General features: G+C 36.4%; 1 protein-coding gene across 5 annotated transcripts in view; it reads right to left on the bottom strand.

The window, feature by feature from the left end:
• Positions 1 to 25,767, bottom strand: part of LOC122811371 (tenascin-like) — a 641,082-nt gene that overhangs the window by 341,800 nt on the left and 273,515 nt on the right. For all 5 annotated transcript variants that reach the window (XM_044083172.1, XM_044083170.1, XM_044083171.1 and 2 more), the window contains exon 2: positions 15,458 to 16,002. In XM_044083172.1, coding sequence (XP_043939107.1) covers positions 15,458 to 15,896 — 439 coding nt within the window. In that variant the 5' untranslated portion in view covers positions 15,897 to 16,002. The remainder of the gene's footprint in view (positions 1 to 15,457; positions 16,003 to 25,767) is intronic.

Genomic DNA, 25,767 nt, shown 5'->3' with positions numbered 1-25,767 from the left:
TATATATATATATATATATATATATATATATATATATATATATATGTTTTTTTTTATTTATATCAGAATAACATTCATTCAGAAAGTTGAATATCATATGGTCAAGATAATATTACTGACTTTTTCAAAAATTCAAACAGTGCAAAAACAAACAAAAAAAAAACTGTGTTTTATGGGGGGGGGGGGCTGTGCCACCCACACCTCGCAAATTATATATAGCAAATCGGAAGTCAGACTACAGTGTGGGAAAGGCTAAATTCCCTGTTGCACACTATAATGCAATCTCAGAATAACAACTGTGAGTTTTCAAAAGGTCATTGATATGGTCTTGTTCATATAATGTTCGACTTCCTGATCACTCAGTAATCTGAAATAAACTCATGTATAGATATATAGGCATAAGTCAGTGTGTTAAATGGAAATTTGTTTGACTCTGTGTTCTGCCAGGTAAGTATGTCAAATGGAGTGAATGCCAAGTGTTTTCATTTGAATGGAGGAAACAGAATTTTTTCCAATAAGATAAGTGGGACTGGGTTGGAAATATAATCAAGTATTTGAGGGCTAGGTTAGGAGCTATGTATGTGGGTAACTTCTATGATGTTTTGTGTGTGTGAGTGTTTTTTACTTGTTTAGAGTAAGACCTATGTAAGGGACAGACTTGTGTGTTTACGTGTTCTTGTACAAGCAAGTATTTCTGGGTTCGAGTTAGTTTAATGGTTAGACAAGGAGGTAGATGTTCTATTGAGTGCATGTGTGTCTTGATCTCTGAGGTGAGGGTTAGGGCAGGGGCAGATACGAGGTTTTGGTTATCATGTATGACTAAAGCATCAGTTGTATGTTTTTGATGGTGCATGTGTTTGCACATTTCCCACTGATTTGTGTAGAGATACTGTTAGGGAAAGGGAGCATGTAAAGATGCTCACCCCCTGCCTCACCCAAATCATATATGCTAACTAACCTTAATCCTGCCCATGGCTCTGTCTCTCATCCTAATCTTACATGTCAATTTAAGAAAATACCTTTCTCTGATAGTATCACTATTCAGACAAATTTGGTCTAAATTAATTGTTAGGGTTAAGTGATCAAAGGGGAAACTAATTGTTTTCCTTTTCCAATTGTTAGGTGTTAAGTGTGTATATTTTTTTCTACAATATGTTTTTATTCAAAGTATAGACATCTATGTTTTGTGCAGAAATGTTTGTGTACTTTGATGCTGTGATGTATAATAATCTGTATATATCTAACGCACACACACACACACACACCTCAATGTGCATTCATTGTCCTTTGACTGTTTACTATATTGGGGTACATTCTATTGATGCAGACCAAACAAAATTCCTTCTCAATGCATATATGCAAGGGGTTTTTGCAAGGTTCCTGTTGGGAACATGTCTGATTCTCTGGTCTCCATGAAACAATGAAATAAGACAAAAGGTACTGGGATTAACATAACGGGACTCAATTAAACAGGCAGGCAATGAACCTTGGATGAGCAACAGATAATGCACAAGGTGGTTACAAAATAACGTTTAACAGTTGCCAGTTCCTGAAACTGTAGGCATTCATAACTTGTATAATTCTCTGAAAGTTGATCAAAAATGCTTATAATAAAGACTATACCTTTATCTAGTAAAGTACGGCAATACAATTGGCAAGTTATTGTTGGCACTGCAAAACAAAAGGTGGACAAGCCAGACAGTTGTAATCTGTACACAACTATGACTGGGCTTTGTGTTTTTGATTACAATTTATTTTATCAGCTGCAGAATTTAGATGGCGTAGATATATATATATATATATATATATATATATATATATATATATATATATATATAAAGCAGTTGTCTGCCACATATCCATTTTTGGGGACAACCTGGGGTATTGTGTGGTTAAATGACTTGCTCAGGGTCACATAGTAGGCAAATGGATGTAAAAAGCACCCTCTGAGTACTGAAAGTAGCTCATAACCACTAAGGTACTAGTTGCCAGACAATTCTCAGACTGCTTCTTAGTCATGATAATATTCCATCTAGATGGTAAAGGATTAAAGGGAAAGGTTGCATTAAACCCCCTTCTTCACTTGATGTTATTAATGTTTGAAAAACATCTCCTGAAGGTAGATATTAGGTCCTTATGGGATAAACCACCAAACAAAACATTTTAAATCTCAATTTAGACTGACGATTAGCTTTGTAGAATCTGTCTAATGATAAAAATCTTTGAATGATAAGAGAAGATAAAGAAAGAGGGGATATTGTTAAGGACAATAATATCTATGTAAGAAAAGTGGATATCTTATTGTTAGATGAAAACTGTAACAACAAAGCCATACTTTACATCATCATGAAGGCATATAAAATGATAGATTTGGACTTATTATCGCTCCTTGTAGAGCAATAAGATTTATTTGAATTCTGTAAAATTTTGGGAGTCAACAAGGCAAAGATAACACATTTTGTAAATACTAAAAATGCATAATACAACAGGAAAAACACCCAGTAGGCTGCTTGTTTCAGCTAAAGAGTCTAAAAACAGGAGCACTAGCTAGTCTTACTCCTTTCCAGTATGGTGTGTTCATCGGTGTTTACTAGGCTAACAACCACAAGGGCCTTTTTAAGCCTAGCCATGCATCCCAAATCTCTGACAAGTTCTGATACCCTTGATAAGTGTAAGATTGGGCCTGGGAGATGAACCATTTACAGGTTATCTGTTTGCATTAGATACATAGGTGCCAAACCAGGGATGAATTTCCGGTTTCTCATCCAGTTGTCCAAGTTTCATTTGAATTGGGTTAGGGAGGAACTCTGCTTCACATGGATGGGGAGCCTGTTCCATAAACAGGGTAGTGTCTGGTATACATACCTACCTCTCCAGCAGGTCCTATTTATATCACATCCATGTATTGATAAATGTTAATTAAGGGACCCATTACTGTTGTTAAAACATGTTAGGGTGCTGGAATTAAAAATAGACTTTTTACTTGTTGTTATGGACGTCCAAGGCATATACTGAACAGCCAAGTCATTGTTATTCAAGTTACCTGAGTCTGACTGTGCAGTAGACCTACAGGACGAATGTGGAGTAATAGTATGAAAACACAGATTGTAAAAAATAGTGAATTTTTCTTTTTGTGCACTTTTTTTTTCATAATGATGGCACACAGGGATGGGATGACCACATACCCATGACTTTATCTTTCAGGGTGTAATATCAATATCTGCTTCCACCCCAGTCAACATTGCTCAGCTACCCTGCTTTGTGGAAGGTATACCCAGCTGTATATGTATTAAAGACTAAGAATAGGTATCAGGATGTGGTATGACCATCCAGGCTTCTGTACAAGAAAAAAAAAATCTTCTCACATGCATGTGGCATCCTGTCTGTCCAGGTATATATGATCGGTTCTATTTGATTGTAAAACATTCTGTGGATATATCCTGAGCTCTGCATTCTTTTTTAATTTTTTTGCCCTCCCTTCCCTCCTACAGCTAGGTCCCTCATCACTGGGTCTACTTTTATAGGTGTGCTATCAATATTATAATTTGCAGGGATACCTGATTTACCAAAGGGTATGATTACACATTTTTTAGCATTTAGCCTCAGACTATGATTTTGGTACCAGTTGTTTGTCATTTTTAGGCCTGCTTGTAGAGTACCAACATCATTTGGGGATTCATTGATTGCTTCCAGCCTATGGTCATTGGCAAACTTTGTGATCCAAAGGCCCCAACATTGGCCTTCACTTCAGAGAAGTATAGTGTATGCAAACAGGTGGAGCCCAACACTGAGTCCTGTGGGATACCGCTAGTAGCAGGTTTCTTATCACAGGTGGATTCACTTATCTGGGCAACATGTGTCTAGTCAGTGAGCCAGTTTGCTATCCATCTGATGATGTAGGGATTTATGCCTAACTCAGTAAGTTTAGGTATGATCCCAGAGTAGGGGGATTGTGTCAAAAGCTTTGACCAGGTATAGATATATGTGTATCCTTTTACCCTCATCCATGACCCTAGTGACTTTATTGAAGAAGTCCACCAATCTGAGCAGGCAAGACCTCCCTTTGACAAAGCCAACTAGTATCTGGTCCAGTGTTTGGAGGGTTCCTATTTCATTATTGGTCAGATCCATGATAACTCTCTGCAGGGCCTTGCAGATAAGAGTGGCCAAGCTTGTGGGTCTGTAGTTCCCTGGGTCAATTGATGGGCCCCCCCCTTGTGCAGAGGGATGATGACTGTTGCAGTCCTTCATTCCTCTGAGACAAAGCCTGTCTGGAGGCTGTGGTTAAAGAGGGTTTCTAGTGGCCCTGATAGATTCTGTTTTAAGCTGTTTAAGAAGCACCCTGGAATGTTGTTGGGACCCATGAAGGCTGTGTTTTAGCTTTAGCAAGCACAGTAAGGACCTGTTCCATCATAATGACCAGTAAGGGGATGGTTGCTGGTATTTCTTTGGGTGTGGTTGGAGGTGATTGGGTGAGAAGTTTGAACTGAACTTGTCAGCCAGCAGGTTTGCTATTATTTTAGGCTGGGTGCAAGTGTTGCCATTCATGATTAACTTGGCCCATTGCTGAGTGTTTCCCCTGAGGTTATGAACATATTTAAAAAAGTCTTATGGTTATCTTTCATCTGGGAGGCTATCTTTGCCTAATAGTTTGCCTTGGCAGATTTGATCAGCTGTCTAATTTTTTTGTTTAGACAGGTGACTGTCTTTTTGCACTGTTTTGTCTCTTCCTTCTTGGCTTTGGAGATAATTTTTTTTCCTTTAGCTGATTTATGCTATGGGTCTACTAGGTTGGTTTGTTTTTGCAAGTAATCATAGGTTTGACTCAGACAGGTACTGCCTCTTCTATTCGGCTGTGAATGTTGTTGTACAGTACTTTTGTGTACAGCTCAGAGTAGGCCTCAGTGTCATCTGAGTTCAGAGGGGCTTGGAAGTTTAATAAGCTGTCACTTAGTTTGAGGTAATCAGCATTAGAAAAGTTCTTAACAGATTTGGAGTTTGATGGGGGTTTAGATCAGTTTTAATAGTAAAGGAATCATTTTGAGGTCAGATCTTACCAGGGAGGAGTTAATGCATGGGAGGGAGCAGCATCCCCCTAGGTTCGTAAGTATTATGTCTAGGATATTTGCACCTCTAGCTGGGGAGCTAACAAGTTGTTCCAGGGTGTTTGCATTGATGAAGTCCAAAAACCTCTGAGCAAGTGAATTACGGGTCATGTAAGTCTCTCACTTTATGGAGGTGTAGTTGAAGTCACCCATAATTATGGTGTTAGGTTGAATTTAGCTAGCAAGGATATGAAAGGAGGTTAGTTGGGCATGGAACAGCTCAAGCAAGTCATTTTGTTGGACTAGTCTAGCAGTATACTTGTTCTTTGTGAGCACTGAGACACTTCCTCCCTTTGTTTTATTCTGAGCTGAGGGGATCAAAAATATGAAAGGCATTGTAGCCTTTCATAGGTGGGGTGCTCTCCATGGTTCTGAAACATGTTTCCTTGACTGCACGTATGTCTGCATTCTCCAGGGTGAGGATTTTTTTATTTAAGCTCCTAGCATTGAATAGCAGTTCCTTTAGGTAGTTGTGAGTGACCTTTGTTATGTTGTAGGGTTTAACAGCATGGTACAGCCTAGTAAAGGTACTATGGGGATAGATAAAGTTTTTGCCAGTATCTGGAGACTAAGTGGTAACAAGTACAAGCCACCTCTGGCAAAGCATTGTGGTTCATCAATCAAGTCTCTACAGGCTGACAGATATTGAACCCCCTTGTTGTGACAACAGAAACTAAGCCAATTTATTGAAGTCAGTTATTTTTTGCTGCTACTGTTGCATCGTCATTGGTAAAGGTAGGATGCTAATCGAGACTAGATTCATATCCGCGTGGGACACTTGTTCAGAGTGCTCATTCATGTCTATCTTTATGTAGTCCAGTCAGGTACATCTTAGGTCATTTACACTCACATGAACTATGACTGTGTCATATTGATACTTGTGGTTTAAAGACTTAAGTGTATGCATGATCTGGCAGATCCAGACAGACTGGTCACTGTGATCTTTCCCTTGTATACCCTGATAAGGGAGACATCAATATGTTGTACAATGGATTTTCCAGTAACTAGAATGTTTGACTCCATGGTGTGTTGCCATATGGGCTCAATAGCACATCTTATAATGAAATAAATAAATAAATAAATAACACTCTCTTTGATGATGAAGATACTGTTCCTTCTCTGTATGCCTCCCTCAACTAAGAAGTAGGCTGATGGACTTCTGTTTGCTTTATCTAGTATCTCTAAGACTGATCCATTATTTACAACCAGTACTGTTTTCTAGCATTACCTCAAAATATGCTTGGAATGAGGGATTTCTGGATTGCAGCTGGTTTGGGGTGTGGCAGTTGAAGTAGTCAGGCCACATACTTCGGAAGTCATCATTAGCCTCAGAAGTATTTCCCACCAGAGTTATCATTAAGTACTCATTGGCATACTATGAAAATAACTATCTGAGGACCATATATAGCACCAGCAGGATACAGACAAATAAACAGGGAACAGTGTCACAAACAATTAGCAGACAGAAAAAAAGACAACTAAAAAATTAACAAGAGCTGAAAGGTTCACATTGGAAAGTAAAGCAGTTACATAATTAAGAAGAATGTTGGAAAAATGAATGTACTACGTACACAGCATATTATGGAGAAACTACTAAATCCAAGTCATGAAATATCACCAGCTTCCAGGCTTAGATAAAAAGGCTGCTCATTTCAGAAGTTAATTTAAGAAATGACATACTAAGGAAAGAGGAGCTGGATTTAAGGAGCCTTTATGTATTATTGTAAATAGGTGTATGCATTGCTGATCTTGATACCTTTTAAAGGTTGGACCTATCCCAAATCCGTGATGACAACCACTGTTGATAAATGATGGCAAAGAAACAGGAAATAGATTAAACATACAGAAACAAAAAACATTGACACTAATAGTTTTCTGACAGCATTTTGCAAGAATTTAAATATTTGCTCACATTATTATCTGAAGAGTTTTATTACTTTCAAGGCTATAGAAGTGCAATGATATATTCTTGCCTTCAGGTTATTTATGTGAATATACAAAGCCTGATAAAAATCCATGTAGGTCTGTTTTTAGTATTACTAATATGTATTCAGAATATTTGCTGCCATTCTAACAGAAGATGAAAGCTACTGAAAAACTGTGGCACATTTTAAGTGTGATTTGTTCTAAATAAGCAGATACAAAATGTAGCATAAAAAGCAACAGATAAAAAATACCTTTTAAAATATTTAATGGTATCAACTGTAAATTTTAAAGCAGAAATATATGTTGTTAAGTACAGCGGTTCTTATTTGTTGCCTTACATAGCTAGGTTCCTCATATAACAAATCAGGCTTATTAGCAATGTTCATATGATGTCAGAGACATAACTTAAAGCCGGCACGCACATGAGAGGTACATTCATAGCAATACTAGAAAAGCATCCTTCTACCTCCTTTCCTATTGTACAACAAATAGTCGTAGAGTTAATTTACCAAAATTAGAACATAATGAGAATAAAGATAGTTAAGGACCATATGCTAAGATTTAATATGAATATGTGATTTAACCAATGTGAGCATTTCATGTAACAGATCAAGTTCACAGTTTAAAAAAAAAATATCTATTATGCAATTGTCCTCCTCAAAGGTCTCTACCTAATTCAACCTTTCTGGGCTGTCACTTTAACTAGGCACTGTTGCAGCGAAATAACTCCATGATATCTGTCTCTTATACAGACCATCCATAGCCTCACCAGTGTTCCTCCAATGGGTCATAACGTTCTCTGTGTAAGTATCATACACTGCCTCTTCCTTCTGACTTAGAAGCTACAACACTTGAGTAGCACTGTTTGCTCTTGTACATTATGTTCCTCAACCATATAATCATATTTTAGGCCTTTTTCTCCATTTATCAACTGACATGATTTTTTATCCTTCAGAAATTCACACAGCATAGTAAACAAGGCATTATAAGCATTTGTAAAGGTCCAGAATTGCATTCAGTTGTTCTTGAATTGACATTGGGGATTTAAATCTTAAAATATGCCTTGTTCTGGGTATGGCCTTCAAGTCTTAGAAGCTGAGTGGTTTGTTCTAAGTCATAGTAACTCAAAGCCTTTCTTGTTCCTGTGTGTGTTTAGCAACCTCATTCCGTCTGACAGTTTAACTCCCGAAGTATATTGCATAAATGTTAGATTCTTCCAGTCAAAGGATATAACACGTTTGTCATTTTTTCTTCTGTCTCATAGACCCAGCAGTGATATTATGAAAGATGCTTTTTTACCAATGTCCTAGCTTTGTACTGTCAACTAATTAAAAAAAATACATACAAATAAAATAAACAAGGACATGAGCCTGGATCCCTGACGCTACTGACAATACTGTCTCTCTTGTCATTTCTTTCATCACGTTCCACTTAAATTTTCACACGGATTGGGTGGCTTGCTGTAGAAGGCACGGGATCTACTTTCATTATCTGATTATCTGTAAATAGGACTTGAGTAACAGCAAATGTGCCATACGGAAGTCACCAACTTGCCTTTCCTAAGGAGGAGGAAATGTCTTAAGATTGAGGTAGCATTGCCAGTAGAGAATGATAGGAGCTGTCTACAAGACCTTAGAGTTATGAACAGGGTGCAAATACTAGAGTTATGAACAGGGTGCAAATACTAGAGTTATGAACAGGGTGCATAGAGTTATGAACAGGGTGCAAATACTAGAGTTATGAACAGGGTGCAAATACTAGAGTTATGAACAGGGTGCAAATGCTAGAGTTATGAACAGGGTGCAAATACTAGCAGGTGACAGCACACACAGAAGCACCAGTATGAAGGCCCACACTGATGTCCAGACTTCCTGGGATGAGGAAGACAACTATGAGTAATCCAAAGTAGAAAACCCTCCAGGTCTAGAGATTATGGATACAGTATTTATTGTTCCCTGCCTCTCACCTGTTAATAGAATAATAGAGTTATATAGGCTGCTGTTATCTTATTCAAGCCTACAGGAATTTTTTCTTATACTTTCGGTTAATGATCATAGTGTCTTCTGGCACCCAGACCTTTTTTGAGTCTGGCTTCTTTAATTAAGTGACTTACCAGCTAATGATAGGTAGTATTAGAAGGGCAAGAAGTTATTAACAAAATTACACCAGGACTCTTATTCTAGGTTGGTCACAGTACAGAAATTAATAAGTGTTGACCACTTATTATTCACATTTTCATATTTATGGTCATATTTTTATAAATGAGAGGCTTACATGCTATGGAGGGCTGTGTGTAAAATGCTATGGTGGGAAACAAGACAACTCATAGTCAATGTCCATTTATTTCACATTATACTGGAGATATTGCTATTTTGTTTTTACTTATTAATTGAGAAAATAAGCAGTATTTCCATATGTACTTAATACTTCAGAAATCAAGTGACTTGCAAACTATTGCATGACATCAGATGAAACTTTAAATATTGTTGAAGAAACTGTCACTGATATTTGCTCTGTAAACTGTAGATCTTTAGAGATATTCAATGCTGTTTATATTGCTAGTTAACATTAAGCATGCGTTCTAATATTTCTGTAAATATCTCAGTAAGCATGCACTCAGGAATTTTTTACTGCCACGTGAAAGCTTATGCCTGGTTACCAAAACTATTTTAATAATATCTGTTTAAGTTGTACAGTTTCCAGGATATGACAACTTGTTTGTGAAAGTCTAGCACAAATATAATTCTAGGCTTGTATGTGTTATAAAATAGTAATGCCAGCAGCAACTGCAGTGAATTCTACAGTGAAAATCTTGTCCAAAACCTTTATTAACCACACAAAACAAAAAAGATTAAGTGCTTTCATCCATATACTGGACTTCATCAGAATCTAATAAAAGCAAAGCATTGTTCCCTTTTATATACGTCTTGGTGCTAATTAACAATGATTAAATGGACCGATCCAACAGACCACATCAGAAAAATATACAACTATTGAAACATATATCTAAAAAATACATTAATATACTTATTAATATAAATCATGAAAAAATAAATATGTCTGTAAAAATATAATTGTTATAAAAATGTTGAAATAGTGTTAAAAAGTTAAAAATCTAAAAAACATTATCTGGGGTGAGAATCACCTATAAGGTTAAAATTTATTAGCTCTCCTTACTAACAATGGTTATACAGATATAGTTTCATTTATACCTGGGTCGTGGCTTGCATTTAACTTCATTTGCCATTTTACTTCCCTAGCTTCCAACAGTACTTTACTGTCACCACCTCTAAGAATAATTTTAACCTGTTCCGATATTGAAAAAAGGATTTTTGTATAAGGGACAACTTTGTGCGTGTTTGTATAGTGCACTTTTGTCATTACATCTATTTATATTGTATAAGCGTTCATATATTCTCTTCCGTAAGTTCCATTCTGTTTTCCCTACATAAAAAGTGGAACACCCTGAACACTTAGCAAAATAAACAACCTTTGTTGCACAATTCCCCTTCTGAAACCACACCTTTGCATGTGAATAATTATCCAGCACTAAGGATTTTTCCTCAGGAATATTACTACTCTGAGGACATACTCCACATTTTGAAGTCCCCTTTTACTTAATGGTATGTATTCAAAACTGCCCTCAAAACATTCCTTTAAGTTCCTACCAGTTTTATAAATGAACTTAGGTTCTGAATCTAACATCTTAAAAATAATGGGGTTAGTTTTCAGAATGTTCCAATTTCTTCTTGTGATGTTTTTAATGTCATCCGCTAGTGATGAGTATTAGACTACAAGGGCTCTTTCGTAATTGTTCATCCCCCCCATTGTTGGGTTGGTCTATGCTAGTTCCCAACAGTGGCTTATACTTTTTGCCCCACTCTGCTCATACATGCATTTTAATGTCATTTATTATATTCAAAGGGTATCCTCTAGCGAAAAACATATTGTCTGGTGTTTCCAATTTACTCGGTAGGTCCTCCAAATGGGACGTCATTCTGGCTACCCAAATGCATTGCCCTTTCAGTACACTTTTCTTTTGCTTAAGGGGGTGACAGCTAGTGTATTCAAATATGAATTACTGAATGCTGTCTTCCTATAAGTAATAGATTTAAAATATTGATCAGTATGGAAAATTAAAGTGTCTAAATAATTAATTTTGTTCTTGTCGTAACTGTAGGTGAATTAAAAAAAAATAGACGAGTTATTGAAATACTCATCAAATTTACTAATAAATGAGACTGGAACCTTCCACAATGTAAAAATATCTTCTAAAAATCTAATGTACAATTTAATGTACCTGAAGAAATCAGATGAAAATACTGTCAGTCTCCCAAGCTAACATTCCCATGGCCACTCCTTGTATTTACTTGAAGTACTCTCCCTCAAAAAATATAAAATTATAGAGTAAAAACAATAGCCATACTTACTACTAAGAAACTGATTTTGTTGTTAGAAAAACTGCTGTACCTTGTTAAACTGCTGTGAAAGCTTTCTAACCCTTCATCCCTATGAATACTCATAAATAGTTCCACAACGTCAATGGTTAAATGTATTAAATTGTTAGACCACAGCTCCTGTTTTTGTCTCCCCAAAAAATCCCAATAGTACTTGAGCAAACGGGGAATCTTCTGATATACTGATTTAACCCATTGATCAATACAAACAACAAGAGGGTGGTTTTTTAATCCCCTTGCTGCCTTTGTCTAAATTGTGGATTTGATATATTTTGGCAGAATTCGAGGATCCCAAATATTGTTGATACCGCAGGCGTCTCTACTTTCAACAAATCATAAGTCTCAGCAGTAATTCTCTGTTCAACCAAATATCCTTCCAAGTATGAGTCAATCCTGCAATAGACTATGGGCACCTTGTTAAAGGAAACAGGTGAATAAATACTACTGTCATTTAAATGCCATTCATAACTTTAGAGTAATCAATAGAATTGTAAAGTATGATGCTCCCTCCCTTGTCTACTTTCATAATATGAACAGTTTTATCTTTTCATAAATTGTCAAATAATATGCTTTCTTCTTCCTTAAGGTTAGAAACTTGTTTGAACATTTTAGAAAAAGCAATTTTAGACAAAATTTATCATTACATTTCTAACAAAAAGAACAACGTGGGATGGAGTTAGGGGTTAAAGCGCTTTTCTTTTTCATAACTTATTTAGGGTATAAAGTATTAGTCTCTTCACCTGGCCTGACTTAAAAAAATATTGCTAAATTTAATTTCCTAATAAATAATTATTATTAATCTGCAAGGTCACCAGTGCTTTCTCCATTTTATTATTTAAATATTTTAAAGAATTCCTAATATTACATTCCACACTAACATTATTTGTGTGCAAAACACTTCCAAGTTCAAAATCAAAGTTTTTGTCTAAAATGCTTTGAAACCATATAAGGCCTGAATTAACAACATCTTCAACACAGGTGTTCACACATTACTGCTGTTTCCATGAATAGTTTCAACATTTTCAACACTGTTTTTATTCCCTCTGTTGAAACTAGTGCATTATTATTAAAACCAGTTGGAAACTAAGAAGCAGAATGATTGATAATGTCTTTCAATTGTTCAATCTGTAAATCCCCCGACCACTGTTCCCACTACCAGCAAACAGTTTGCTTTCTGCTGGTGCCAAACCTACAGCAACGCAGGTTCTTTATGGTACAGTACCTTTCATTTCAGAATCCCAGCTATTATTATTTTCATGTTGTGTAATACAAATCACAAGTCCATCACTAATTCTGGCTTTATCAAAAGAAGGTCTTCCACCTGCCACACCAATTCTTCACTATGAATATCCAAAGTGCACCTTCCATTCGGAGCTGGTACTGAAGAGGTGGGACACCAAGTACTAGTGACAATTCCATTTCCAGATTGGCTTACAAGCTCAGTCAATCTTGCAAGCTCTCCTTTGACTGTGGCCAGTTCTGACTGCACCAAATTAATGTCCTATCTTTGAATGGGAGAAAACACAACAGCACCAAAAAACTGACAAAACCACATGAAAATCGTACAGTGTTACTCGGGCAACTCAAAAACAAAACACAAAACAGTAATGCTAGCAGCAACCATAATGAATTCCACAGTGAAAATCTTGTTCAAAACTTTTATTTACCACAAAAAACAAGAAGATTAAGTGCTTTCATCCATACACTGGACTCTAGAATCTAATAAAAGCAAAGAATTGTTCCCTTTTATATTTTTATATACATAAGGGGTTATTCTTGTTTTTCTTTATCTCCTGCATTCTCCATGTTCCATTGCTTTTCATTAAAACATTTACTGAATTTCTCACTTCCACCTTTCTTTCCACTGTCAGTCCTTTGTTTCATACTTTTTCTTTTTCCAAGTCACGCTTAGAATATTCCTTATCCAAATCATCTATTGTGATCCTCCGTCCTTTACCACCTCCTGTTTCCTTCTCCCCTCCACTATCTCCTACCCACTGCCCTCTTCTCTCCATTTTCTTGACAGCCATACCTGGAAGTTATCCATAACATAGTCACAAACATCTTGTGGGAGGTGTGCTGTAGGAAAGAGGAGTCTGTACCAGTAAGAGATTGGAGTTGTGTGTGGAGACATCAAGGTTATCACAACTGGAATGACCTCAACATACATGGGCAGGAAATGAAAGCTCTTTGTGAAAGGTTTAATTAAATATTTTTTTTCATGAGTGAATGAATGAGTGAGTAACTGAATGACTGACTCTGGGGCTTTGGTTAATTTCAGTAAATTCCTTATGGTTACAACAATATTCATGGGGAGGAATTATGAACCAAACATAGGGCTGTTGAAAGGTAGCAGGAAAAGTAGAGATAAAGTATCATGTTGCAACAAAGATGAATCCAAACTAAACTATTTTCTTAAGAATAGTAGGAAATATGAGTACAGGAAGAAAAGGGCAAAAACATGAAGTGGTGGAACTGAGTCTATAAAAAAATACTTGGGGAAATTGCAGTCATGGGGTTTGAAAATGCAGAATACTTCTTCTGGGCTCTTTATATTCTCCACATTTCTAGATGTTGTACTCTGGCACCAATGTGGTACAGTAGATTCATGGAGTAAGTCTCAGGAAAAGTAGGCATTGTATAACAGACAGGGGACTCTAGGACGTTATATGAAATGATATCTGAAAAATAAGGTCACTTAAAAGATACCTTTGACCTAAATGTAAAGAGGCATGCCCTAGTTTTATGCATATAATTGATTTGATTCACTGTGTTCTTTAGAATTCCACCTTTATGACTGACAGTGCTAAGAACTGGACTATTACTGTGCAAACAATATGCAAGCAGTATCACATGATAGATTAGCAGCAGGAATAATTACAAATGCTGCTTGGTCAGCCAGCTGCAGAAGCAAGAGGAACACAGCTCAAATGAGACACACAAAGCATGGCCAGAAGGGAGAACATCGATGTGGTTAGTCTGCCAGTTAGTGCGAAGGATTAAAACACTCAACTATTAATGAACTGCTTCCTGTAGTCTATAGAGTATAGGGTTTGATTCCTTCTGCATCCAACTGTCAGCAGTCAGTTAACCAAACAGTGCTACTGTCTTGCCCATGAAAAGAACACCTTGTCTATTAGGCTTAACTGGTTAACAAATAGATAACAACACACACACACACACACACACACACACACACACACACACACACACACACACACACACACACACACACACACACACACAGACACACACACACTTAAAATAGGTTTAAAATGAGCTGCAAAGGCAGCTAGCATAGTACTTCTCTATGAACCTATGGTTCGTCTTCATTCCAGAAGTGTTTAGCTGAAGAAATCTTATACTTACTCATAGTATATAGCTGTCAGGCTTTCTGTATATAGAAATCTTTTTTTTGTCTAGAGTTAGCTTGAGAGGGCATTGTGCCTTGTTAATGTCTTGTAATGAAACATATGGGAGATGTCAGGAACATGCAGTTTTCAGGCAAACAAGAGCAGTGGGCTCCTACATGGAGGACGAAGATCCAGCAGAATGCTGAGCTGAGATACAGTTTTGAAGCCAGCAGATGCCTGAAGTAGGGGCAGTGTTGATGTAAAGGGCGAAGAAGTCCAGGTAAGCAGGAGAAGTTTAAAAGTAACACAGCCCTTCTGGCTCTACAGCAGGACACAGTGACACACATTTCTTTAATAGAAATAGTGCACCTGCCACCAGTTTGTATTTCTGTGAATTCAAAGTAATAACCGTAAGAGTAATACTTGCTCCTTGTTTTAGTTTTCTGGAAGATGGTGTCCTACCAATAAGACATAACATACAGAATAGAACTGGTACATCTGAGTAGTATAACAAAATCATGTAGCAGGGCTTCTTGTGACCCATGCAGTATTGAAAGACACCAAGAAAAGCAGGGTAAATAAATACACCACAACGAAAAGAAGAATGAAAACTTACGCTTTCCAGCTAGAGCTCCATCGCAGCACCCTGTGTTCGAACACTGATCCCGTAATGTAGACACTTGAGACTCCAAAGCCTCTAGTCGACTCAGCAGCACCTCTATGTCTTTATCATTACTGCAACCACAGGCCTGGGGTGGGATATTGATGCGATGAGTAAAGACGACCTGGTTTCTGCCTTGTATATTGTGTTCATACTTATGTTCTTTGGGGTCATCACTGGCTTCAAAAATGGAAGGTGCTGACACATCAGCTGAACAAGACTCACAGTCAGGCATCCTGATGTTGTAAACATGGTTGAATACAATAGGGTCTTCTGATGTCGCATTAGCTAATAAGGCTCGCCTCTGCCGGAACCTTTTGATATAGACACCTCCCTTAGCTTCCTCTATGGTTTCAATAAAAAGTAGAATCACAAGTCCCCAGAACAACCCCATTTTAAGGGTTTAATTTGAGAACCACAATTTTTCCCTAGAATGTTTCCTTTCGGTTCTGCTGTTGAACTCTACCTTTGTTTCGTTTTGGGGGGGGGGGGGTCAGTCTCTGTAAAAGAAAGAATAACATAGTTTTAGATGGCACTTTATTTAGCAGAATACTTGGCAACAAATGTTTCTATGAGTGAATCTTTTCATTTAGGATTAAAGTGATTCTTTTCCTGGAACATAAAATCTGCTACAAACCTTCACAACAAACAACATACTTTCTGATTTTTTTCAAACTACTAAGATTGCAATATCATAAACATCTTGCTGAAAAAAGCCATCACTGAAAACTACTTTCTACAGGCCCCCTCACCACTGCCAGATTTTGGCAGAGATCCCCATAGCCCTTTAATATAGACATATATATATATATATATATATATATATATATATATATATATATATATATATATATATAAATAAATATATATATATATATATATATATCAGCTCTGATAAAACTGCAAAAGTTAATGTTTGCTGAAAGTTGTTTGCCCCAATATTCCCTTCACAGTACTAACTATCAAACAAATTACTATGGAAAACTTGACATGTTCTCTTCATAGTTAGAATGTTTTGCTGTGTAGAGCTGGAACATGAAGGTCTGCAGCTGGACAAATACTAGAAAACCTGGAAAAAATCAGCAGACAGCTATATGAGGTATGGACAAAATGACAGTTAGACTAGAGACATGAAATGTGCTACAGGTTCCATGTGATATCAATGCTGGTCATCCACCTGCAGTTCATGACAGGATGCAAACCACTCACATTGAAGCTGTACATGCACTTGTATGGGGAGGTATATATGGGCTGTATTAATAACACAAAATAAGTACTAAATGGTACATACAGCATTCAGAAAAACAGTAAATTAAAAAAAAGACCAGGTAGAAAAATTGGAACCAAAATACTAAAAGTAGTTAGGGCCTTTGTAAAGTTTAAATCACTGAAATGTTTTAATAAAAACTTAGATGTGTGCATGTCACTATATGCACATGTAAAATATATGAACAACATCCACGTGTTTTCTCAACAATGACAATGGTTAATGCCATGAGTGTCTCAGAAAATTAACCTGCATTTCATATATTATTTTTCTGCAGAATCAGATAACAGGGGGATTCACAATTTGCACAGCTCACATCTCCTTGGTGGTATATACCTAAGCAAGTTACTACAGCTTTTTTCACTTTGAACTTTTCCAACGATTAACAGCTGGGTATAACAATAAAGAAATATTTGATAAGGAAAAATTAATCATGACTGATCAATTTGTATTAATAATAATAATTGTGTGCAATCACTGACATCACATTCATAAAACCAAAGGTTTAGTTGTTTATTATGGTGAAGGTTTTATGCTTTCATTACTTAATTTTGTGTGAGGTTGGTCATTTACTTTTAAAAACTACAGCATTCACAGTATCTGTTTCCTATACTAGAAGTGCTAGCTCATACATCAGATTAATCTGATGTCATAGTTCTAAGAATGACTGTACCTCTCATGATGGAGTGAGATGAATGTCATAGAAATACTGTAATGGCATAATATAAAGGATAACTCATAGCGTACTGCAGTTATCTGGATAAGTAATACTTTTTACATGCTGCTAGGTGAAAACAGAGACCTCAGCAGCAAACATCATCTAGTAACACTGAAAAGTGTTTCCTACCCAGTTAAACCATAAAGTATTATAGTATTTAATTATAGGGTACGGATCCTTTTAGTAAAGAAATGTAAATTAATAAAATAAATACATTTATGAATGAATGAATAATGGCAGGCTTGTGTTAATGACATTCTTGGCCATATCTGGTGGTACCACCAGACTTGAGATTGCCTGCTTAGTGTGAGTTTTACACATGCACAACACTGATACAGCAGTTGTACTGAACTCTTTATTGCTATAAAGTAAGTGAAGTTCTCTGGCGATATATGCAGTACATTTTTTAATGCTTATAGAGTGAAATGATTTCACTGTTACTGCTGGAGTGAAGCTTTGTTGTATCATCAGAGTTACCACGTTGTTGTATGACCAGTGTGCCGTTTACTCTACTGCTGACAAAGCATACACTTTGTAGCCAAAAAATAATGCATGAGCAGTCACTAAGAAACAGACTCAAGTTTCTGCCTTAGTATTTGATGACAGCCCAAAAAGGTGTCATATTTAATGCTTGAGGTCTTGTTAAATTTGTCTGATATGCCACTTGCAGCATAGCTTTGCTGTTAATGGTGCTCATTTACTGCCATGCAGTCAACTGAAAAAAGTTATTATCATAAGATATAATCAGCTTTATTGTCAGTTTCTTTATCTGATGGTCAAATGTCATGAGGCGACAAAACATATTTCAACTATTTTGTGTTTTACTTGAATACTCTTACTTTTTCAAGCATATTAAAGATTAGGAAGGAGCCCTGACTATGGCCTGCATAACATGAATTCATTTAGCATCCCAGGCATGGCAAACTCTGAATCAGAAGGGAAAGTACTGATAGAGCTGAATCTTTTTCACCTGTCATGGTAGGTGGGTGGGTGGGGGGTATGTGCTTTAGAAGATGCAGTTCTCTTACGGTTCACAGTAGGACCAATGATAGGTAGAGGTGACTAACTACAAGGAGCATGAGGCTATTGGGGGGGGGGGGGTGGAGTCATTCATGGAAGTGGATGATAAGCTTTGGATTCTCCCATTAACTCTCCAGACCTATGATCTTGTCCCATAAAGGGGAGCAAGTGAGTGTTAATGGTAATGGTGATAGACGTATGTTAACTGGAAGATATGGAGACGAAAGTAAATGACCGAAAAGTAAAATACTACTCCTCCACTGATGTTTTCGTCTGCAGAGTTTTAACAACCAGATAGCTTTAATAACTTTACAAGACAGGAGCAGAATATAAAACTGAAGGCATTCTGATCTGGGATTGATGGAGAGAGACAAATCTGATGCTGCTATAGGTTACTTATGCTCCTGTTTAACTCAGTCACTCAAGTCATATCATGAAGAATGTATTTTAATACCATGGCAACACTGTGGCAGCAGCACAGATTTCTACTGTACTACTACTGGGATTTTAAGCACTGCCATGGGAAAAAAAAAAAAACTGTCTAAAAACAAACTGAGTTGTAAGTTCACTTTATTCCAACCTTTTAAGTTTCACCATGACTCATTCTTGGCTAGAGTAATGCTCTTTGTATGGACTATTTTTGATTAAGCCTGTATATTTTGAAATAAACATTCATGAGACTGTGTGCAATATATAGGACAGGCTCCAACAAGCAAGTCCCACAGGCACTAACCTAACCTCTCGGCAAACTTAAGTGAGCGAGGGTAAGAGACAGTACAGAAACTTCCAGCAATGAAGTCACACTGTATTAGTGAACAAAAGACTGAGCAAAAGTCCACATTTGCACACAGTTTAGTTATTTGTTTTGGTAACCACTTCATATGTCTGCCATTCTTACACAGGGAGGAATCCTGGCCTAGGTATATACCCTCAAGTGTTTGCTGATTTATGGAGATAGACAAGATCATGAAGAGAAAAAGACTTAAATCATTATCTTTTGGCAAGACTCAAACAGCTAAATTTATAGCATGATATTAGTTTCTGGCTAGAAACATCAGATAAGCTGCAATAAGCAATACTGCTTGTCAAAGAACACTAGGGCTACACACAGCAGTATAATTCTACAGTAAGTATAATAGTATAGTAATAAAAGTACAGTAAGTATAATACTATACTAATAGTAGAGTAAGCATAATAGTGGTATACTAATAGTACAGTAAATACAATAGTGTACTGATAATAGTGTGGTAAGTATAATGCTATACTAATAGTACAGTAAATATAGTGTACTAATAATAGTATAGTAAGTATAATACTATACTAATAGGACAGTAAGTATAATAGTATACTAATAGTAGAGTAAATATAGTATACTAATAGTACAGTAAGTATAACAGTAGTATACTAATAATAGTACAGTAGTTATAATGGTATACTAATAGTATAGTAAGTATAATACTATACTAATAATAGTATGGTAAGTATAACAGTGGTATACTCTTGTTAAATGGTGCTCATTTACTGCCACGCAGTCAACTGAAAAAAGTTATTATAAGATATAGTCGGTTTTATTGTCATGTTTATTGTCAATAATAGTAGAGTAAGTATAACAGTAGTATACTAATAACAGTACAGTAAGTATAATAGAATAATAATTGTACAGTAAGTATAATAGTATACTATAGTAGTATACTAATAATAATAGTAGAGTAAGTATAACAGTAGTATACTAATAACAGTTGAGTAAGTATAACAGAATAATTGTACAGTAAGTATAATAGTATACTATAGTAATATACTAATAATAGTACAGTAAGTATGATAGTATACTAATAGTTCAGTAAGTATAATAGAATAATAATTGTACAGTAAGTATAATAGTAGTATACTAATAACAGTTCAGTAAGTATAATAGAATAATAATTGTACAGTAAGTATAATAGTATACTATAGTAGTATACTAATAATAATAGTACAGTAAGTATGATAGTAGTATACTAATAATAGTAGTACAGTAAGTAGACTCCGGAAAGTTCTGTAGGAGAGTCCTTAAATAAATGGCATCCTAGCTAGCGTACTGTTCTCTAGGACTAGCCGCTCCCTTATGCTGTACAGATATACATCATCAGTGTAGTAGGAGTGTTACAAAGTAGCAGTATGTATAATTATGGTAATATCATTCCTGTCTTTACAAGAGTCACTTCTATCACACAGGAATGAAGCTGGATGAAACAGTGGTGCTGTATTACCACTGCCTCTGAGGAACATGGTGTTTGGTATACTGACTGTAGAGGAACACTGAGGTTTGCACTTATCCAGCAAATGGTTCTGTAGGCTGTGATTTCATAATAATTATTGTAGGGAGCAATCATACCAACCTCTGCCTCCTGGAGCAAATTATTGAGCAGTAAATTCAGAAAAAAAAAAGGCAATCTGGTTCTAACCAGTGATAGAAGAATGGCAGTCCACACAACTGCAGTTGCTCTGCTATTGTGGAAGAATAGTGTAGGTTGTAACTCATCTTCTGTACTGAAATAAGATGATGAGGCTTGGGTGTTCGTTTAAGATGTTTATTACACACAAACACATCAGGATGAATGACTGAAACATTAAACTTAAATGTACTAGATGACTGACTGCTACACACATACATGCTTTCGGGTCTATATTGTATTGTCGAAAGCTGACAATATCGAATCTGATATTGTCGGCACGACAATATCAAAAGTGAAGAATATCGGCCAGGTAAATGGAAATCTGCGTAGGGGGAGATTTCCATTTACCTCAATGTAGTGCAGTGTTGGAGTTGGTATATTTAAGTAGCGGGGGTGTGGGGGGGGGTGCAGGGCGGCTTGCCCCCCTTCCTACACCCTTTAGTTTTTTTTTGTTTGTTCTTTTTTGTTTTTTTATACTCGTTCGATATTTTACTGCATCGATCAATTGTGTTCAACGTTTATTGCTTCAATGCAGTAAAATTTCGACGAGGTAATATAAACGCATGCTTTCACTCTGACTTCTTACACAAAACAGCACTGTGCATGCACGTGCTCAGTATTTATTTGCATGTATCCATGAACTGCAGTGGCTTTAAAGGTACAACACACACACTATGATCTACAGGTCAAGGCAGCCTCACTAACTAGAGGCAAATATTTTGTAAAAGTGAAATCAGAATGTCTCTTCTAGTTGTAGTCAGCACTACATGGATGATTCTAAGAAAGCATGTAATTTTCTAGTTTGTCCAGCAGGAGTCACTGTAACATTGCTACACTGACTGCAGACGTGCATTAAACTTACTTTGTCTTTAGGCAGTGTACTGTAGACAGTAATATTGGTTACACTTATTAATTCTGGGAGACACACACACACACACACACACACACACACACACACACACACACACACACACACACACACACACACACACACACACACACACACACACACAGTGTTGAAACAGACTGCAAAAGGGAAAAATAGATTCCTAGCAGGTAGGCAGACTGTAAAAATCAAACAGCCTCTTTGTACAGGAAGTCTTTTATCAACATTTGTTTCTGTGCAAGCCCTTTCAAAATACCATCTGTATAAACTTTACAAGATGATGCAGTGATGCATAAGTGGAATATTCCTGTGTTGCACTATAATTTCAAAAGGAGATATGAACCTGTATAATACTCAACATTATTGCTGAGGCACTGTATTAAGTATGCAGCACATTGATGATAGTGTAACATCTGGGAAAAAAAGTATTCAATTTATGGAAATTTGGTTGAAAAAAAACATTCAGGCAGGCACAGTTTTCCTTTTAACTGTCGTTTGAACTGTAAAATTAAGGGTCTGAAAGTGACACTTGTTCCATTCTACAGTGGCCATAGTGTCTGTAGAATTTCTAAGCCATATCCCCAGCACAAACTAGTTATTACATAGTCTTGCTTTCACAATAGTACTATAAACACTGCCGTGGCATCCTGTTCAGCTTGTAGATGTGACCGTAACTAACCCCTTATATTTCCTTTGCTTTTTTGTTTATTTTTCTTTCCAAATGTCACATGTCCGTAATCTGAAACAAAATTATAAAGGAGATGGAATGGAGGGGGAGTATACTACAAAAGTCACAGGGTTCATAAATCTTTACAATAAAATTCTAGGCAATAAGATAACAAGCAGAGCCATGAGCATGATAAACATTCATAAGACAAAGCATTTGTTTTCTTTGTATTAATTGGATTGAATAATTTTGTTTTAGATGTTAGATGAAGACTAAGCCTGACTACAGAATTCAGAGGTGGTTTGTTGCATAAATAATTTATATTAGTCTCTTTCCTAATCCAGATAGTATTAAAAAATTCAAGAAGAGATCATTGGTGAACAGATTTTATTCAGCATGTAATGGCTTTCAAAGCAGTGGTCCTTAAGAGCTGCCACACTTCACTGACAGTATTTGAGACTTCTTCAGACAATTAACCTATTAGCAATAGCATTAAGAAGGCTAAAGTAAATTTTGAGTAGATGGAAGTACTTTGTACCTGTTCCTAAGTATTTACAGTTCAGCACTTAACCATGTTGTGCAGCCATGTACCTAGCACATAGCCTGAACTTTGATATTGTAAACTTTCTTGCTTATACTGAGCCCTTTCTTTCTACTGTCTTAATCGCCATGTAATGAGGATGAAAGATGGTGGCCAGGAAGTTATCAGCCTGTGGGAAGTCAGGGCTTTTTCTCTACACACTAGTCCCCCTCCAGCTAGATCATGTTCATATGTCAATGAATGCTGTGTTGGTCTCCTACTGCTTTATCATGCTTATGAACTGGGTATTTATTCCTGCTTCCCGCAGGCCCCCATTAATTAGTCTATGCACTTACGCCTAATTCTACACCCCCTTGGCATGCAGTTTCATTTATTTCCTCCATGATTGTAATCCAGGCTGCTGGCTACTCACTTGTCCTTCTCCAAACTGGCTGTCCAGCTCTGATTTTATGAGGTAGACCCAGGCTGAAAGGAAGTACAGCTACCATTCTCACAAAAAAACTTTGCTAAAATTGACTTCTGCTCCCTTGAAAAGGATAAACATTAGAGTTGTGAGATGTCATCATAATTGGTTAACCTAACCTGACCTGACTAGTATCCTTCTACAGGCCTGTACTTAGTTACATGATAATCTTACTTTAGAGCAGCTCAAAACTATATTTACAGGTAAATACTAGGCTATTACTCAACAAACAATTACAAGCCTAGTTAATAACTAGAGAACAGAATCAAACCCTGTATTTTGCATCTATGATGTAAAGACATTAAACATTATGTTAACCCTTCCCCCCATTTACTATTTATTTAAAATATAATTATGTCGGCCATACTTATTGCATAGATAAGAAAACCCAGACTATGAGCCAGACGGCCTGAGTTTGAAAAGTTGGGGATGGGGAAAATGATTGGCTGATGTCAGTTAAAATATTCTGGGGAGGGTGATTGGGACTTGCACTAAGTCGCGGTAGACAGCTGCTGGTGGTATGTGGGGAAAAACAAGATGTGAAGGATCACATGGGGTGTTTGGTTTTACCAAACAGTGCCTTTTGCTTAGCTAGGATAAGTTGTTTAGTTCACAGACCCAGCTTGCAGGGTTTGATTCTCACTTTTGTGGAATATTGGTTAGGTTTAAAATGACCTGCAAGGGCAGCTAGCCTAATACTTAAGCCATGAATCTATTGATTTGTGTGACCTAAGATAATCATGTAAACTGTTTATGGAATATGGCGTTTGATAGTTTTTGCTCATATTTATGAAAGGAGCATATTGTGTGTTTCCGACTCTTTTTTTTTTTCTGATACACCTCTTTTAGTAGCATAATAAAAGTTGTTGGTATTTGTTAATTTTATTCTTTAGTTATGTTACTAGTTTCTTTAATCAGAGTTTAGATAATTCAGCCTGGTTACATATTGCCAGTGAATACATTTTCACATTGGTTAATTAAGTTTTCTATTTCAAAATTATTACATTTTATTTTTAAGGGGTTGGTTCAGGGTGGATTGTTTTGTTTTTTTTGTGTGAGCAGTGTCAGAAGTTGCATTTTATACTGAAGTGAATGGGACTTATAATCTTAATCTGTTTTTCTCTTCAGTTTTATTGATTTTATTAAAAAAAAAAAAGTGTAGGCTTAGGTTTGAGGGTGGCTGCATTATGTGTGCATAAATAAATGAATTTTTCTAGGTTTGATGGTATGCCAAGACCATAGATAATATTTTAATGCTGTGCCAACTACGGAAATAAAAAAAAAAAAAACTTGAATCAGATGTATGCTTTTATCACATCCCTTTTTTAGATCCCACATCTAGGATGGGTGCAGCGGTAGCATTGTCGCCTCACAGCAAGAGGTTCTCACATTCGATTCTCGCCTGGAGCGCCTTCTCTGTGGAGTCTGCATTTCCTCCCCATGGTCGAGTGGCATTCGAAAGACATGCGTGAATGGGCGTGCCTTCGTTGAAGGTTGGGCGTCGGACTGGTGCCTCAGCACCGTAAAAATCTACTGCCAATCATTAGCGGACCGGAGTTCCACTGTGGCGACTCCTAACTGGGAAAAGCCAAAAGAAGAACAACAGACATCTAGGATAAAATATAGAATACTCAGAGGTGCCACATAACATATAATATTTTATGCCAATGGAGTAGGGAATCAATTTTTTGATGAGTAGTGAAGCCTAGAGTCATAAAACACATTCCTCATCCCCTACAGTACAAGATATTAGGTATACCTTAAATCAGATCTCCATTTTTTTCTATTTATTTGACTTGTTTTTATTCTGCTGCATGAGATTTTAATAAGATTTTAAAAAATGTAAGAAAATGCATTTGTGGAAAAAAAGCAATTTCAAAGGTCAGTTAACTGATTTTTTCACAGCTGCCTGTCTTTGTTAAAGTGTACATACACATTCTGTAGATATGTCTGTACTGAACAACGTTGAGCTCTCAGCACTGTACTATTTTGCTTTTCTCGTATTCACTTTATTTTTAGGAAATCAGAAATTTTTTTGTCTTTGTTTTGCATATCAACAACAAAAAGCCGATTATTTATATAAATGTAACACTACTAATTAGAGATTTCATGCTAAGCAACATTAAAATTCATATACTATATCACATAGTTTTGTTTTAAAGTTAGATATATTTGTAGTTAAATATGGAACATTTGTGTCCAACTGTCTCCACATAAAACACTAAAACAGAAATTTTTGTAGATTTTTGGTATTTTTTTTTTGTCGGA

This window comes from Protopterus annectens, chromosome 9.part0 (assembly GCF_019279795.1).
Source record: "Protopterus annectens isolate FY-2018-M chromosome 9.part0, PAN1.0, whole genome shotgun sequence".
Classification (NCBI taxonomy): domain Eukaryota; kingdom Metazoa; phylum Chordata; order Ceratodontiformes; family Protopteridae; genus Protopterus; species Protopterus annectens.
This window is presented reverse-complemented; position numbering and strand designations above follow the sequence as displayed.